Source organism: Micromys minutus, assembly GCF_963924665.1.
Source record: "Micromys minutus genome assembly, chromosome: 21".
Classification (NCBI taxonomy): Eukaryota; Metazoa; Chordata; class Mammalia; order Rodentia; family Muridae; genus Micromys; species Micromys minutus.
Genome location: NC_137956.1, coordinates 48344355 through 48362730, shown reverse-complemented (window position 1 = coordinate 48362730; position 18376 = coordinate 48344355). Strand labels below are relative to the sequence as shown.

The 18376-nt window shown below is 48.3% G+C and overlaps 1 protein-coding gene across 1 annotated transcript; it reads right to left on the bottom strand.

Moving 5' to 3' along the window:
• Positions 1–969: 969 nt before the first annotated feature.
• Positions 970–17345, bottom strand: EXOG (exo/endonuclease G). Its single transcript, XM_080934797.1, has 6 exons — positions 17147–17345; positions 15423–15572; positions 13700–13839; positions 12524–12600; positions 10170–10284; positions 970–2175 (listed from the first exon to the last, which is right to left on the bottom strand). The coding sequence occupies exons 1-6, from the start codon at positions 17307–17309 to the stop codon at positions 1714–1716; spliced, it is 1107 nt and encodes a 368-aa protein (XP_080790923.1). The 5' UTR covers positions 17310–17345; the 3' UTR covers positions 970–1713.
• Between the last annotated feature and the right edge of the window lie 1031 nt (positions 17346–18376).

Sequence of the window (18376 nt, the reverse complement as noted above, 5' to 3'; positions counted from 1 at the left end):
GATCAAGGAATTTGAAGATGTCACTAGAAATTAAGAAAGATTAAGGATGAAAGTCCTGGGACTTCCCACAGTGACCCGATCTAGAGGGGATTGTTTTAGGCACTCGTATAGGAAATGTTCACAGGACGGCAGCTCGGGGTTGAAGAGCACTGGCTGCTCTTGCAGAGGACCCCGACTCAACTGCAGAGAGCCCAGCATTCACTCGGCGGCCCAGCACCATCTGTGAGTCCATTCCCAGGGTCTCCCTTGAGCTCTTCTAACCTCTGTGGGCAACAGGCACTCGTGTGGTGTGCACAGATGCAAACAGGTAAAAAACTCACAGAAATACAGATTTAAAAAAAAAAAAGTGGTCAGGCATGCTGTCTTTCTGATTTGCTGTCTTGCTGGTTCGTTCTTATCTCTGTCTCAAAATGACCAGCATCTTTCACAGCGAATAAAATCCCAACAGAGATGCACTGATGCAGATTCCTCCTGAGCAGGAAGAAAATGGGAAGTAACCCCAAGGCCACCAGCAGGTCCGCTCAGCAGAGGGGAGTATGGTCACAGGAGAGGGAGCTCGGCTGCATGAATGCATGGTGGGGACCCGTAGCAGCCCCAGCCTCCTTCCCAGCCTCCTGCAGACACACCCGGGCCCCACTATCACCTCTTTTCTGAGGAGAGAAAGTAACAGATTTGTTTGGTCACAGTGACATTTTGGCTTTCTATCCTTAGAAGGACTGGCACAAGTTAATGGGGAACAGAAAGATAAGACAGAATGGCATTAATCAGCCAGTGTCCTCCACCCAACTGTTTCTTTTTATCCAAACGCAGGAGCAGAACAAGGGCAGCCATTGCCTTCTTGGCTTTATTGTAAAGCCATGGCGTTTCCATCAGAGGCAGACACCACCACAGAGAAGACGGGCAGACTGGCAGATTCAGACAAGCCCTTCTGCCCGGAAGCTACTGGGCTGTGATCTGTATAAACCAGTCCGGAGGTCAGCGCAGAAAACAGCTGCTCTTTCCCCTGGGAATGGACCCTGGACCCAGGCTATACCTACCTGTGGTGTGCAGATAGTGGGGTCGGAGGTACCCTGTGACTCTCAGCACACACCTTTCTTGGGCTCCTTTAGAAAGGCCCCAGTGAAGTAAGAAACACACTTATCTGGCACCGTGTGATCCCTGGAGGGAACCACAGGCTCTGGTTAAACCCACAAGTATCTCCATCTTACAAAGACCCACTGTTTCTTCCCACAGAGATGAAGAGCTCACTCTTCTGAGGAGGCCCTTCTCACCAGGAGGCCCTTCTCACCAGGAGGCCCTTCTCACCAGAAATAGCCATGGATGCAGGTTCGGACTTGAGTCAACCCCCCATCTAACTTTGTCTTAACTCTGAGACACCGTGAATGACTTCTGTGGAACACCAAAGGGGAAGTCACAAAGTAAGATGGGAACAGCGGGGTTTGCAGAGAGGAAGAACAGTCATCGGATGCTCCGATCTCAGGGTCATGAGGGAAGAAGCATGTAAACCATAGAAGAGCGGAGTTCTGAAGCCATCTCAGCCGACTCCGATCCTGGCGAAGGAACACAGCGCTGAGTTTAGAGCCAGTGAGTCTTCGGAGGGATTTTGGTCAGGAGTCCGTCATTTCTTGAAAATAAATCTGCTGAAATGCATCTGCCTGGAGACGGCATGCCTGTTCATCATAAGTGCTCAGCACACACCTAGACAGACAGACACTAGGACTGCTTTTCCAGCTGCGTGTCCCTCTGCTCCTTAGCCTTCAGTTCCTCCAGCTTTTTCCCATAGCGACTCAGGAAGTAATCGTCAGGTTCCACCCCAGAGCTCTTCAAAGCTTCTAGAACCTTCTCCAATCTGGCCACAGACCGGGCTCCATCAATCTTCCTTGTGCTCAGGTACAGAGTGAACTCCTGGAAACCCAGGAGCTTACAGGTGTCCACAGAGCAAATGTTCCGGATGTCCCTGGTTCTATCCAGATGGGGGAAAAACACCAGGCCCGACATCTTCTCTAGGTCATGGAGGCTCACCTGGAACTCCGTTAAGTGGGACTGGAACCCAATGGCTTTATTTGGCACCACAAAGGCCCCCAGTGCCAGCGGCTCAGTAGAGTCTGGGCTTCTGCGAGCCAGTATTACCTTGTAAAGGTGTGAGGGAACCGCCACGTTGTCCTCACCGATCACCTAAAAACAGAGCAGCCCAATTAGTGCACTGAGATGTGCCAACAGCTTCCAAGGTTTTGCTCCCACAACTCTGTAGATGCATTATGGGAAATGGCCAGTGAGCGGCCTCAGTGTGGCCAATGCATTCAACCAACTGCCTTCAACCAAGGAAAAGGAAAGGCATTCAAGCAACAGGTGAGTACACCAGTTCTAAACAGTCTTTAAATACCATTAGCTCTGCTGGGTGGTGGTCTGGGTGAAGCAGGTGGATCTCCGTGTTCAAGGCCAGCCTGGCTGACAGAGTGGCCAGGATGGCCAGGGCCACACAAAAAAATAAAAACCAAACCCAGCTTTGAAAAACTGAAATAACAACAACAACCATAAGGTCACCCCAAAGGGCAGGGGTCACAGTATGTCCACAGTGCAGAGGACGAAGGGGTGCCACAAGCAAGCACTGACCTTCCAGTGGGAAAAAGAGCTGTCGTTTTCTTCTTCATCAGCTAATCTGCGCTTACAATGCTCTAGACATGATGGGAGTCGAAACTGCTGGCTTCAGCACGCCCAGCTCCATGGCAAAAACAGCCTGAATCCCCCCCCCCCCCCAAGAAACAAGAGGCGGCCCTGAGAGCAGCAGCCAGACACAGCTGCGACAGAACTTTCTAGATTACCTCCATTGCCGCTCACACTTTACAGTTAAGTACGTGTAACCGCTTCTGCTTAGCTCCAAATGCTCCTGGACGACCAAACACTGAACTTCTAAATCATGTTGTCAAATCAGACACTTTAGAAAAGTAGCCGCACAATGAGGACGGCGGAGGGAGAGAAACAGGCTGCTCTGCAGGTTGGCCGTATTAATAAAATAACAGTATTATGAAGCCTCTTCAAATGTCCTTCCAACGTACTTAAAAGCCTGCATCTGTTGTCTAAGAAACAAAAGCTGAATGTCCATTTACTTAATGGCCCCCGATAAAATGACAAGACCCAACTGAGCATGCTCAAGCTCCAAGCAGGCCTTTGCTGCCTTCGGCAGGTTTTCTCTCCTAACCAGACAGTTGTAGCTGCAGATTAGATCCCCTGTCAGAAGCCCAAATAAGGTGGCGAGATGAAAGCCAAAAAAGAGGATTTTTTTCCTCTGATTTTTACAAACTCCTATCCACACTGCACGTTGCCCAGGACTCTATGGTCTGTCACACATTACCACGGCCAGCTACAGGACCTCAGGGAAGACCCTGCCACAGGATCTACAACCAATTGTCTTTGAACTTACAGAAAGTGGTTGGTTGGTCAGGGCTCAGACAGAGCGGGATTTATGAACCACACTGTTCACAGGTTCAAGACCCTCACCCCTGGAGTGACTTGTGCAACTAGGACGTGAGCTCATCAGAACAAAGGGATGAGAAGGTAAGCTGCTGCCCGTACCGGGCTCACAGATCCCCCAGCAGATGCTAACGATGCTCTGGGTGCCAGGTCTAGCACTGACCCTGCAGCACAGTGTAAACGGGGTGTGGCTAGCAATCCTGGCATCAGAAGTTCTAGGCCATCCTTGGCTACACAATTAACAGCTCAAGGCCAGCCTGGACTATGAATCTCATTACAAAGCAAAGAGGAGGGCAACAGAATTCTGCTCTCAGGCAGCATCACTATCTGCAGGAGAAGCCAACTGCCACGGCTTTCCCTACAGGCAAAATGCTCTCTGTGGCCAGATACTAACACACGATAAGTAACAATAAGGGCTCAGGAACCGGAACATAACTAGTATGGAGCCACATTCACAGGGGGGAGGAAATGACCTGCAAACATCCCATAGTGGCTGGGAACCCAGTTGGTAAGCCAACTCCTGGCGCCACCTGGTGGGCTCTCTGCGCCACTGCAGCACAGCATGAAAACCTTGGGAGGGGCTCCTTCTATACCATTCTCTTGAGTATTTCTATCCTGTGGGCTCCTTGTCCACAAACAAATGGCTATTTTAAAAAATAATTAACTGGCCATATACACTGGCTGCCAACCAGGACTAACTGAGTCCCTTCAATTCCTACCAGGAAGCCTCCAGACTCCCAGGGCAGGTGAAATCGGAGCTCACCAGCACTCCCGTCGGATCGTTTACAATATTCCAAATCTTCAGGTACGGTCCGCTCGTTCGGACTCTCGGAGCGAGCACATCAGGGGAAGCACATGGACAGCCTCGCCGCACGGAGGGCAACTCTGATTCGAGCTGTCGGGTGACTCACTTCTGATAAAATCACTGCTATTCACCCTCCCTGAGGGTTTCATGCACTCCGTTCTCGGGTGCTGTGATCCATCTCCCCAGATCCCACTGGACATTTCTGCCTGGCTGTAAGGAGCCCTCCTGGCCCGTTTTCTGCTACTTCTGCATGCTCGCAGACCCTCCTTGCAATGGCCTCCACCGAGACCATCCGTCATTACTGACGGACTCGTGCACTGCACTGGACACTCGGTTATCCTGTGACACAGACCTCTGACAGCCCCAGAGGACAATGAGCTCACTGAGCATCAGGTGAGGGAAGAGACAGCTCCAGGCTTGCATCTTGCCTTGTGATGAGGAGTTGACCCCTGCAAGCCTCAACTTTCCCGTGTGTAAGAGGACGGCTACGACTTTTTGGTAAAGGTTGTAGTATGATGATGCTCTCACGACACACCAGCTCTCCTGCCTCACACCTCCAGAGTCTATGTACGAGTACGCTCCACACCTGCATGGCACCCAGGATGGGCCCCATGTTGGCTGTGTATGCTCTCCCGGGGGACAGAGTGTGTGTGCAGCTGAAAACGAGCAGCCATGTGATTCAGAACCATCATGCCTAACTGCCAATCGCCATCCCGGAGCGGGAAGCTCCCGGTTCATACTGTTCCTTCAGAGGAACAGACAGCTCTTGAGAGCCGTGCAGTGCGCCAGCGCTACCCACAAATGCTCGAGTGGAACGGATACTTCTAAAGGGCCCCACGTGCTAGAGCACAGCCAGGGTTTAGCTGGACATTCAGATCTCTGCAACCAGGCCCCAGCCCTTCTGCTCTTCTGCCTCCTCTGAATAAATGCCCTCTGCTTCAGCAGGCTGCCCCTCCCCCATTTCTCCAGTTTCACCTTTCTTCAAATGTGCTTTCCTTAGTGAGACTACAAGTTTACACATGCATCTGTGTGTGCAAACAAATACATTTTTACCCAGTTAGGTTGATTTTTCTCTCTTACTGAAAATTTTCTTTTTCTCACAGAACATATCCCGATCATGGTTTTCCCTCCCGCCACTCCTTCCAGTCCCTCCCACCTCCCTCACATCCAGATCCATCTCCTTTCTGTCTCTCATTGAGAACAAATGAGCATCTAAGGAACTGGAAAAAAAAGGTAAGATAAAATAAAACCAGCAAATCAGAATAGGATAAAGCAAACAAACAGAAGGAAAAGAGCCCAAGAAAAGGCACAAGAAACAAAGAGACTTGCTCACACCTCAGGGAAGCATCCTGTCTCCACGCCCCCCACCCCTGCCCACTCCTCGTCAACACTGACGGCCCTAGTCACACTACGAAGAGCCATGTTCTCTGAATGTCAGCTCCGGCCTCTCCCTCACTGTAATTGGGTCTCTGTGGTTGGGACTCCCCTGGTGTCCGGTCCTGTCTTCTTCCCACCCTCCTCCCCCTTCAACAATCCCTTACATTATTTCCTCTGGGGCCTCTGCTGGCCTTTTTACTCTGTATGAGAGCACCCAGAGCTTCCAGGCACACAGTAGGGCTGAGTTTAAATGTGTTGAATAGCCGAGGTATGCCCCAGCTACTTGAGAGGTGATTCCAAGGCTTCCAGAACAGCCTGGGCAACACAGCCAAACTGTCTCTACAGGTAAGGCAATATCCTACTGAAGGAGAGGAAGAGGAAAGGAAGAGGGGAGGAAGAGGAAACTAAAGGGCTCCAAGAATAAGGCCTCAAAACCTGATTTCCCTTCCAGAAAGGGTATGAGGTTAAACAGCCTGAACTATCTGAACCAGAAAGAAAAGTGCCCAGAGGGGAGGAGATCTCTGTGAACTCAAGCCCAGCCTGTCCTACTGAGTGAGTTCCAGGACAACCAGGGCTACTCCGGGAAGCCCTGTCTCAAACCTCCCCACCCCCCAAAAAATTGAAAGTGAACGCACATGACTACATCCTTAGAGACAGCACTGGCAGACCCCTGCCTCCTTCTCCTTCCACTGTGTCTGTCATTTGTCGCACTTGCCTCTCAAGTGGCACCGGCTTAATGACATAGAATTACACCTGCTTCCCTACAGGTCCAAACACACAACACACACACAATACTATAAATGCTGGCTTTGTATTTTCAATAGACCCAAGAGTGTAATCTCAAGGACCAAGAGACGCTGGACAGAAATGCGTTTGGGAAACTGTCAGGAGCCAGGGAAGGGTTGAGGCGGAGGTGAAGCTGTGCACTCCATCAGCGAGGCAGACCTCTCTCTACTCACCAATGCACTCTGTTCCGGACAGAGAACCGCTAGACACACCACAGCATTGCTTAGTGTGCAGGGTTTTCCTCGTATTCCAACTAACTGCTGCTCATTGGTCAACTTTTAGTTCTACTTTCTTTTTAAATAAAACTGTGCATTTATTCGCCTTCTTGTAGAGAACCTAAACGAGTTCTCCTGATCGCTAACATTTCCAACTACCGTACAAATGACAGACACATTGTGTCATCAGCCTCTGAGGTGTGCTCCATGTGGAAGGCCTCAGTTCACACCTCTGCTGTAGACAAAACAAAGGCTGTGACCAGCAGAAACTGGAGCTGTACAAAGGTGCAAATGATACAAAAACAGGCATTTCCTGGAGAAGAAACAACAGCCAATAAATAACAGAGTTTACAGCACAGCCCTCTTTAAGCTGAGACTGAAATCATCAGTAGAGAGCCCAGCAGGGCCTGACATCTAAGCACTGGAAAGTTAGAGCAGAGGGCGATGCTCTTTTAGGCCACCTGGGCCACACAGTGAGACCCCAGAGATGAGCAATGGGTGAAGGTGCTCGCCACGTTAGCCTGTGACTCAAGCTCAATCCCAACCCCCCCCCCCCACACACACACAGGAAGAGAAAGCAATCAAGAATAAAATTTGAGGAATGCCATTTGCAGGTGTGCACCCCCCCTCCCACGACAGGCCCTTGAGAAAGCTCCAACAATGTACACGTCATGTACATGTAGGCCCTATACATTAAGAGACAACAAAGTCATAAGCATCAGTTGACCCTATACATTAAGAGAGCTGGAATGGAGGACTCAGAAGCCGAGAAAATGAAGACCTAAGACAAGCAAGTATTTAAGACACAAACAAAAGCCAAGCCCCTCACTCAAAACACACCTTCGGGAACCTTGGCTGACCTCACTCGTCTGAGGATTGTGAGAAAGGCTGACAGGTCTCTAGAGACTCTTCGGGCTACTTGAACCTCTTGAGCGTCATCCACTGATAAACTAATGGCCAAGTTCCATCACTGACAACATCACATGTTCCAGGGTAACGAAAACTGAGACCAGAGAACAACGTCTTTGAATTTTTTCAGTTCTGAACTTCAAACGGACTTTACCCAAGCCCTGCTGGCTCCCCGGCCTTTGAGTTCGTGGCATGACCCCCTCTCTTTGATGAAGCACACAGTGTGTTTTACAATGTCGTCCCCTGGGCCCCGTCTGCTGTTTCCACACCGTGTAACTGAACGTTACTCATCTTTTGCAGAAGTGACATTTTTCTCCTCAGGCAGCACAGCAGAATCTCGCATTATCGGTACATCCCATTACTAGAGAAATTACTTGGGTCATTTGGTTTGGAAGCTAAAGTTATCATTTCTCCCCTTTTCGATCACTGACTTGTGGGGTGATAGGCACACGCCCTGATCCTCACAGAACTTCTGCTACACGTTGGGACCCACTGCTGATATCAGCTTGAATAGCTTGCTACTGTGACGGCCACAAAGCGGTCCCTAAGCTTTCCACTCCCCACAACTCTGCGGCTGATGTCTGTCAGCAGCGCCTGGCCCCTGTGTATTCATTCATCGGTACCGACTTAACTCAATTGGTTTACACTCCCTCTGGTTTTCATATTTAGTCACATATGTGGAAAGGCTGTGATGGAAGACTCTGGCAGCTTAACCCAACCTCCTCCCAGCTCCCTCCTTCTGACTGGTCTGTTTATCTGAGTGCTTCCTTGCCTCAGGCACTCTGGAGGGAGCCAGACATGGTGGGGGGGGGGGCATTTAGCAAGAAGTGACTTTTAGAAGAGCTGCCTGTGGCTAAAAGCGTTCCTGTATCACCGCTTCAGCACAAGGAAGTAGGACACGTAGTTTTGTAAATTGTAGTTTAGAAAATCCTATCCAGGGCTGGAGAGATGTCTCAGTGGTTAGAGCACTGACTGCTCTCCCAGAGGTCCTGAGTTCTATCCCAACAACCACATGGTGGCTCACAACCATCTGTAATGGGATCTGATGCCCTCTTCTGGTGTGTCTGAAGACAGCTACAGTATACTTATGTATAATAAATAACCAAATCTTAAGAAAAGAGAAAATCATATCCAATAAGAAAAGCAATAAATATAACGTATGTTTTCCACTATCAAATTGGAATAACACAGGTTATAATAAACAAAGCACACCAACATAAGTAAAAAATGTGCACTTTACCCTTTGGGGTTTTGTTTTACTCTGTTATGTTGATTGTGAGGGTTTTGTTGGATTAGGTCTTTGGGTTTTGTTGTTTTGTTTGAGAAAGAACTTAAATTTGAGTGTGTAGGGATAGGGAGATGATCTGGAAGGATTTGGGGGGATATGATAAAAATATATTTAATTTTAAAAATCATTTTATATAATAAAAAGCATGTAGCAAGACACTCTGGACTGAGTTAAGTTTCCTCTTAGGCTGTGTAAAATTTTATTTCACAGCAAGTTACTTATGTGACACTCTGAGTTTCATACACACGGAACACGGGCAAATCGGTTCAGGTTTATGGGTTACTAGTCTTTTCTGGTGATGGGAGTAAGAGGACTTAGGCAAAGCCAAAAATAATTATATTCCCAAATTAAAATAACAAACAGCTTTAGGCACTCTGGTTCTGAGACTATTACAAACAAAAACAAACAAACCAAAATTAAATGGACAAGTTGGTCAGAAGAGGAGGCTGGGAGGGAGTCAGTTTTAATGTACAATCTTTTGCTTCCTCCAGCACCTCTGGGAAGGACGGGACTTCACAGCCCTGGAACCCACGTGGAAGCAGTAGACGCCGACTGCACTCCGCATGCAGACAGGAAGCACAAGCAAGCGCCGAGCAGCCGAGGCTCGTCATAGGCTTTCCAGCTGCTCCCTAAGCTTCTGATCATAGACTCTGGCAGCTAAATCCAACCTGCATTTACTAAACACCTGTTCTATTCCCAAAACTAAGTGTCCCTCCCCTGCATGGCCACACAGTGCCACCCTCCTGGCACAATCCTCAGGGTGCCTCTCCACAGAGATGGAGTCACACTGTTGGTAGAGCCCTCAGCCCTGCTACAGCACTCCTCGGTGGAATGTCCACGAGCCGTCCACACCGGAGCCTTCCACAGCAGTAGCCACAGTCTTTCTTTACATCATTACAAGCTCTCATACACTTAGTGTTTCCTGCAGTCAAGTGTCAGGTGGATGGTGAATGCCTCCCTTGAAGTCAATGTTTTTTGCCCCTCCCTGTATCTTCTCCTCCTATAATCCTAATAGGCACCTGATAAATAATGCTGAATACGTGACATTAAGAAGCAGAGTTTCGGGCTGGAGATCTCTGGCTCAGTGATTAAGAGCACTGGCTGCTCTTCCAGAGGTCCTGAGTTCAAATCCCAGCAACCACATGGTGGCTCACAGCCATCTGTAATGGGATCTGATGCCCTCTTCTGGTGTGCAGGCATACATGCAGACAGAACACTGTATACATAATAAATAAATCTTTAAAAAAGAAGAAGCAGGGCATCGAATGAAACTATGGGTTCACGGAACACCATAAGCTGAAATGTTTCACGTCCCTACCTGGTAATTAACTGTTTTCGTTCCATCGTTTCTAGTATGAGGTAATGTCAAAGGTCCTGATACTATCCAAACATCTTCAAATCTCTCAGTCAGCTCACGACAATACATTTCTATCCTGAAAAACAAACAAATACGTTTTATGCTCACAGGCATACGTGTAAGAAAGCAGCAAGCCACCCAGTCCCTAGGAAAGACTCTTAAGTGGGACATCTCATTTAGGAACTTAACTTAGGGACAGCCATAGTGGTATACACCTTCAGTCCCAGCACCCAGACGGCAGAGGCAGGAGGATCTGTATAGGTTTGAGACCGGCCTTGTCTACAAAGCGAGTTCCAGGTCAGCCTAAGCTACATAGTGAGACCCTGTCTCAAAAAACAATAAATAATTTTTTAAAGATTTACTTTTATTCATATGAGTACACTGTAGCTGTCTTCAGACACACCAAAAGAGTACACCGGATCCCATTACAGATGGTTGTGAGCCACCACATGGTTGCTGGGAATTGAACTCAACCTCTGGAAGGGCAGTCAGTGCTCTTAACCGCTGAGCCATCTTTCCAGTCCCAATAAATAATTTAAAAACTTAACAGTATCAAAACTGTATCTATGTACCCTAACCTACACAAGCTCATCCCATCTGAAGCCAAAGGCTTACACAGATACGTCTTTCAGATCTCTCCTGCATTTACCCATAAAAGTCAAAAGCTAAAATGTAATTCCCCAAGCCGTGGCCCATTTCTAAACGTGTATCATGAAAGACCACCGGACCAAAGGATTGCTCCATTGTCTCTCATCACCAGGCTGCATCTTTCCTAAAAGGCTAGGAACATGGCTCCCTCATTTAGCTTGACGCAGTGGGCTCTTAGGCTCTGGCAGTGACTGTCTTGGGATAAATCTGTACAGAGTTGGAGGACCATGACAGGACTGTCCACGCATGTTTTAAACTGCACTGTGAGCGACCTGCAGGGGACGGTGACACCTGCTACCACTCCTCTCTCAGAGCGTGGACGCCTAGTTACAAGATAAAGTGCTCTTCTCTACCGAGGTCTCTGGGGGAGGAAGCATGAAGGGCTCCGACAGATGTGTGAGGTCTGCAAAGACCATGATGAGGAAAGAGAAACCCACCAGAGTTTTAACAGACGGAGAGGGAAAGCCTACTTGGAAGTGAGTGAGGAAGAACTGTGAGTTAAGCTGGAACCTTAACTGAATCCCAGCAGCAAAGATGCTCACGAGATCTGAACACTATACAACTAGCACGAAGAAACTACTGCTAACTTTTCAAGTGCAATAGGTTAAGTACTGTGGGTTACATTTTAAAACAAGCCTTTTCTCCTAAAAGTACACATCTATAAAGTCCTATCTTATAATCCGAACAGGTGGTAGGGATGAAACAGATGTGCCCTGACTCAGATTCACTTCATGTGTCTGTGTGCGCAGAGGACAGAAGAGGGTGCTGGACCCCTGGACCTAGAATTACAAGCGGCAGTGGGCTACCTGGTCTAGGTTCTGGGAAGCAACTCCTGTCTCCTGCAAGCTCCTAGCCATGAGCTCCCAGCCACCGCTCTGCCCCTCCTGCCCTGGCATCTTTTAAGCATAGGACATTTTCTTAATAGTTATTTTGTTTTTAGATTTATCTTTTTGTTCTACATGTGCATTTTTACCTGCACATCAGTGAAAAGAACACTGGACCCCCTGGAACATATCACAGCCATGAGCCACACGGTGCTAGAAACTGAACCCAGAGTCTCTGGTGGGGCATTTCCTTTTCTTCTTTCCTTTTGTTAGATTTGGGTTTTTTGTTGTTGTTGTTTTGGTGGTGGAGATGGAAGCCAGGACCCCTGTGCATTTGAAGCAAGTCGTCTACCAATGAAGTACACCCTCAGCCATATCCTGAGCTATAAAACATCATACAGGAGAAGTACATCCACTGGAGACGACCTCCGTAGATGCTTGGTAAGACAGCCTGGCGAGGTTAGCAACGTCAGAGGCAGCAGAAGGCTCAGCAGTTTCACGGTATCTACCGCTAAAATGCCGAACTGTGCCACACTAGGCGGGGCAGTGCACATGTGTCATCTCAGAACTCAGGAGGCGAGAAAGGACAATCACAAGCTGACAATGCCTCCCCTCAAAGCTTAGGAACAAAGTCCCTTTCCTGGACACACGGCTCAATACTGGCAGCGTTATCTCTCGACACCTGACTTTTGAACAGTTGCAGATGAACCAGAGAAGCAGCTGTCTCTCAAGCACAGCAGGGAGAGCAGCTGCTCAGCCAGGATGGCACCGAGGAGCGGACATACAGACAACAGGAGCGTGGGAGACGGTGGGTCCAGCACTTCACACACCGTCCACACCTACCTATTCCAGTAGCCGGAATTGTTATCAAAATTCTGAGGCACGATATTAGAAAGGTAAAAGGTCTCTGCCATGGCTTCCTGCAAAGGAAGAAATGAAAGAGTGTTACTCTAGAATGCCTTTGCTCTAGATTAGCTCTAACAGTCCCTACCTATCTACTCACAGGCACTGATGTCTGTTTAGATAAACAAAGACAGAAATCTTCCAAGACAGGAAACTATGGTTACAGAGAGTAACACCTCCAGGCCAGTGAGACGGCTCAGCAGGTCCAGGCACTTGGTTCGCAACCTTGTTACCCCCAGTCTGATACCCAGAACCCACAGATGAAGTAAAGAACAAACTCTACAAAGATGTTCTCTGACTTCCACATACAATCCATGCATACACACAATATACACAGAATAACATATATGTATGTATGTATGTATGTATGCATACATGCTGGGCACAGTGGCTTGTGTCTGTCATCCCAGTACTTCCGAGGTAAAGGCATGGGGATCAGAAATTTAGGGTCATCCTAAGCTACATAATGGGTTCTGGGCTAGCCTGGGTTATATTAAGTATGTCTCAAGTAGTAATAATAAATAAAAACTATAATGCAAGTAGTTCCGTGTGTCTGGCTTTTATCATTTATAGAGTCCATCCAAACCATGTTTAGAAGCTCCAAGGACTGAAGGCCTCCAGGGAAAATGAGAATAAATTCAGGCTTTGCACATCTGGAGGAAAAGTCAACTTCCAGGAATTTTATTTAAGAGGTGTGAAAACAAAATTTTTGTTCAAAAGCAGTAGAGAAAATGCCCCTTTGTCCCAGTTCTGGCCACTGTAATGCACTCTCTCTGTATATCTGACCTCTGCGGCAGCCACTGGGCCAGATTTGCTATTTATCAACTCTCCATCTCTGAAATTTCTCAAAATTAAAAAATAAATAAATAAAAAGAGTTAGGGGCTGGGTGTAGCTCGGTAGTGAATTGTTTAACATGTGCAAATTAAAATTAAAAGTGAAGTCCAAGACCTGGCACTCTCACACGGACACACATGCAGGCAAAATACAAATGTGGGCAAATTAAAATCTCAAAAAGGCACCAAAATCACAAAAACAGACAAGGACATTCTCAAGCTTTACAATTTGATTCCTAGATCATCAGCCACACAACCTCGTCCTCTCCAAAGTATGCCTACACTGGAAAACTTGTTATTTCCTGCTGGGGCCATGTGGCCTCGTGACCAGCCACTTCCAATATAGTCTTCATTGAGGGCGCTGAAGGCTGAAGGGACAGTAGGATCCGGCTTGAATTTACAATGTTTTCTGTCCGCATCACCTGAAGACAAGCACACAGGATGGTTATCGGCGGGTCCTCTAAGGCAGGCGAGTTGGTTAGTGTGGGAAGGCACAGCTTCAAGCAGCTGGCGTCAGGGACCATAGGTATGCCTCAAGTTGCTGAAACCGTTCAGATATTTCATTTCAGCAAGGCTGGCCTAGGACAGGGCACTTCTCCTACGGTGAAGCTCCCTCTCGCTCTCTGACTCGGGCCTTTCCAGTTAGAGGAAAACTGGCCTGGGCGATGTACGGGTAGAACCGTGAGTGGTGAAGAGCATAGAAAACTTCACCACCAAATCAACTTGCTCTACACAGCATCATGTAGCCCACAGGATCCCGGGAGCACGCACAAGCTCAAACCAGCAAAGGGGCAGGGAAATCACAAAGTCCCTCTTCTCACCCAGAGCCACTGGCGCCTGACAGCCACTAGGAGAGGGAGAGTCAGTTGTTTGCCTCCTGAGAAGCAAACCCATGCTCTGGTGCACACGCTGACAGCACTAAGTCACCTGTGGGGGGAGGGGGTTAAGTGGAGAGGGCAGGAGTGGAGGGGGCAGGAGTGGAGGGGCAGGAGTGGAGGGGGCAGGAGTGGAGGGGGCAGGAGTGAAGGGGCAGAAGTAGAGGGGGCAGGAGTGGAGGGGGCAGGAGTGGAGGGGCAGGAGTGGAGGGGCAGGAGTGGAGGGGGCAGGAGTGGAGGGGCAGGAGTGGAGGGGGCAGGAGTGGAGGGGCAGGAGTGGAGGGGCAGGAGTGGAGGGGGCAGGAGTAGAGGGGCTAAATGGTAGAACTGAAGGGGAGGGAATAGGGAGTGGACTTGATCAAAACTCATTACATACTTATATGAAACTCTTGCATATGAAACAATTAAAAATAGTCACTGTGGGCTGGAGAGATGGCTCAACGGTTGAGAGCACTGACTGCTCTCCCAGAGGTCCTGAATTCAATGCCCAGCAACTACATGGTGGCTCACAACCAACTGTAATGGGATCTGACGCCCTCTTCTGATGTGTCTGAAGACAGCGACAGTGTACTCACATATAAAAGTAAATAAATCTTTAGAAAACTTGTGTACTGCATTTTACAAAATTATAGTCTGGCAAGCTTTGTACTGAGTTAATGAATAAAGGATACATAAAACACAAAAGTTTGTTCTGAGCATGCTCAGCAGGGGGATGTCTTACAGCTTATCTACTGACTCTTAGGCCATGACTAAATAAACATCTAAGGTAGGAACTCCAGCTAGAAACTCCTAAAACAGATTTATGAGTGGGATGAAACAACGTGGTATGTGTGCTAGCCCCACCTAGGGAGAAGGATGAGGACTGGGGGTGTGGCCTGCCTCACTGGGGTAGCCATGTTGCTGGGACTGGGCTTTGAAATGTCAAAAGCCCATGCTAAGCCAAGTCTCTTTTCTTCCTCTGTCTCTACCTATGGATCAGGACGTAGCTCTCAGCTGCTTCTCAGGGAGGAAACAAACATCATTTTCAATGTGTGCTATGAGGTATAAAGGTTGAAAATACTATAAACAGTCCTCCTGTTTTAAACATGGAAACCCTTTCATTGGCCTCTATGCTTTTCCCAACCACCTACCGATGATCTTGTCCTTGGATATATGTTCAAGAACCCATCTGGGCACCCGTTTTGTCTGATCATAAGACAAGGCATGGTTAGTGTAACGCCTGGTCTCTGTTCCACTTAAAGGAAATCCAAACTGTTCCAAGACAACTTTTTCTGCAGACTCTAAGAAAGAGAGAAAAGAGAGGGGATTATGAACAGATGAAAAATAATTAGTGTCTCTCTGTATTAAGAACAAAAGATCCTAAAGTCAAGGGTAACGTCTAACAAATGGCTCAAAAGTCTCACCAAGGAGTCAGATTCCAAGTCCTTGGGAGGACAGGTCTAATCAAATAGGCCTCATCTTTGCCTTACTTTATTAAGTCCAGTCACACATAACTATGAAGTCACTCTGCGGCCTAGGCAGGCCTTGAACTTTTGTTCCTTCTGCCCCTGCCTACCACACACTGAGTTTACAGGCATGTGCTACTACATTCTGTAGTAGTAATGATTGAGTAAGTAAATAAAGGTCTGGCTGGAGGTGTTGGGAGGTGGGGGGGAGGCAGAACAGAGCCCAGTGGCAAAGCTGGCATGTACTAGAGACCCTAGCTTCCTTCCTGGTACCAAAAAGAAATAAGAATCCAATCTTACTAGCTTTCCGCATCAGTTTCCCAAATCTGTCTGCACCACAAATTGTGTGTGTATAGATAGATAGATAGACAGACAGACAGACAAATATAGGGACAGAACTCAAAGGAAAACTATAGTGCCACTACTAATTTTTAGTCCCTGATAAAGTTGGATGGAAAAGTCTTGCTACTTATAGAGACAAAAATGGCCATAATTTTAGTTTTTCATCATCATGATGTATCAGCTGCCAGGTCAAGTATCCATTTAGTTTTTATAAGATCAGAACTTGGTGGGTGAGTGCACACACCTGTTACTCCAAGTCTCATGCCTGGCTGGGTCACAGTGAGTACTGGCTCAAAACAAACAAAAAAACCCAAAAGCCCACCCAAACTGTTCCTCAGGGATACTTCCTCAGTGTTTTAGCTCAAAGAAAGACAGCCTCCTACTCTGCAGCGCGACTGGGAAACTCCTAGTGGACTCAACCTGAAGCTGCTTCCAAGCACAACTCCTCCTTATGCCTGTTAATTTAAGGATGTGCATACTAGGAAGACTGGGTAGCAGATATTTACGGAAACGCCTTCAAACATACTTGCTGTGATGGTTAATGCTGTAAATTTGACAGAATCTAGAAACACCTGAGAAACGGGCCTCCAGGTATTCCTATGGGGAGAGGGGCAATCTTGGTTGTACTGAGTGTTATGGGAACCCCCTGTTTAATTATGGGCGGGGCTATTCCCTGACTGGGATCCTCACTGTATAAACTGGGAGAAAAGGGAGCCAAACAGCAGCACGTATTCGTCCCTTTTTCCTGACAGTGGAAGCGACGTGGCCAGTTGCTTCGAGCTGCTTGCCCACCAAGATGGGGTGCACCTCGAACTGGGAGCTAAAACAAACCCTTCCCTTAAGATGCTTCTATCGGGTATACTTTGTCACAGCAACAGGAAAAGAAACTAAGACACTTACTGAAGGCCAATTCTGTACCAGGCACTGTGCTGCACCTAAGGTGGAGAACAAACAGAGTCTCAGCTCGGCGTGGAGCTAAGGATGGAGGGGCGGTGACGTGTGAGCCCGCAGCCAGGTGAAGAATTTGGGGGAGCCGAGCCCCGGGGACGGAGCCGGCCCAGACTCACCGTGCGGCTGCTTCGCCGGCCTCGCGGACCCCGCATCGCGACGCTGGAGGAACTGCAGCGCCGTCAGCCCCGATCCCGCGGCGCCCACTACAACCCCGGCCAAGAAGCTATTCAGAAACCGCCGCGAGTCTCTGAGACGCGAAGCGAAAGTCTTTGCAGCCATGACTCCGGGGGCGCCAGCACTTTGTCTCTGCCGCGCATGCGCACGCCGGGGCTCCAGGGCCAGAATGGCCCAATCGCCGACTCGAGAACCAAGCGCGCATGCGCCATCCTGAGCGCCCCCCTTCTCTGCTGAGGGCCTCGTGCGCCCCCTAGTGTCTAGCAGGGCTGGCGCGCCTGCCTCCATCCTGGTCCGAGCCGGTTGAGGGGATGGGTTGAAAGTGTCCCGCCTTGTCAATTTAATAGTGCGAGCGTACTGTTCTCAGAAGAAATTGCCTTTGGTCTCATTTAATAGTGAGTAAATGCGTGCTCATGATCCACCAAGGATCTCCTAGACTGGGATCCAATTCGGTGTGACTCCAAAAACTGTACCCCATCGAACTGTTTGTGACACCTGGCTTCAAAGTCAAAATACGCACACATCCTAACTCCCAAAGTGTTTGTACCTCCTATTGAGTTTATTGGAAAAACAGTATTTAGCAGTAACCAGAAACTCTTAACTAAAGCTCAGAAGTTTAAATCCTGGGCTCGAGAGATGGCTCAGTGGTTAAGGGTCCTGACTGCCCTTCCAGAGGTCCTGAGTTCAATTCCCAGCAACCACATGGTGGCTCACAACCATCTGTGATTGGATGCTCTCTTCTGAAGTGTCTGAAGACAACTACAGTGTACTCACATATAAATAAAATGAGTAAACCTTTTTTAAAGAAGTTTAAATCCCTACCAAACTACTCAGGTGTGTTAGTTCACATTTCCTCTTTTAATGTGTGCCTAGGCCAGCAAGATGTCTCATCCAGTAAGGTGCTTGCCACCAAAACTGACACCTGAATTCGATCCCTGGAACCTACTTGGAGGAAGAGAACTGAGTCCTGAGAGTCCCTCTAACCGCCAAGGATGTGCTTGCCCTCCTACATGCACAAGTAGGTACAGCCGAACATAAGTAAGTAGATGTAATAAGCTGTAATTTGGTTTGGTGGAGCCAATCTGTGATCCCAGCACTAGGGAAGCTGAGGAAGAAATATCCAAGTTCCAGACCAGTTTAGACTACACAATGAGTTCCAAATGAGTCTCAGC

What these genes read in the sequence shown, in the direction of transcription:
- EXOG (XM_080934797.1), bottom strand. Translation starts at nt 17,309, where the DNA reads ATGGCTGCAAAGACTTTCGCTTCGCGTCTCAGAGACTCGCGGCGGTTT. An exon ending in GCCGGCGAAGCAGCCGCACG is followed by an intron (nt 15,573 to 17,146) that starts GTGAGTCTGGGC and finishes TCTCTTTCTTAG; the next exon opens with AGTCTGCAGAAAAAGTTGTC. An exon ending in CGAAAACAGTTAATTACCAG is followed by an intron (nt 2,176 to 10,169) that starts GTAGGGACGTGA and finishes CTCTGTTTTTAG; the next exon opens with GTGATCGGTGAGGACAACGT.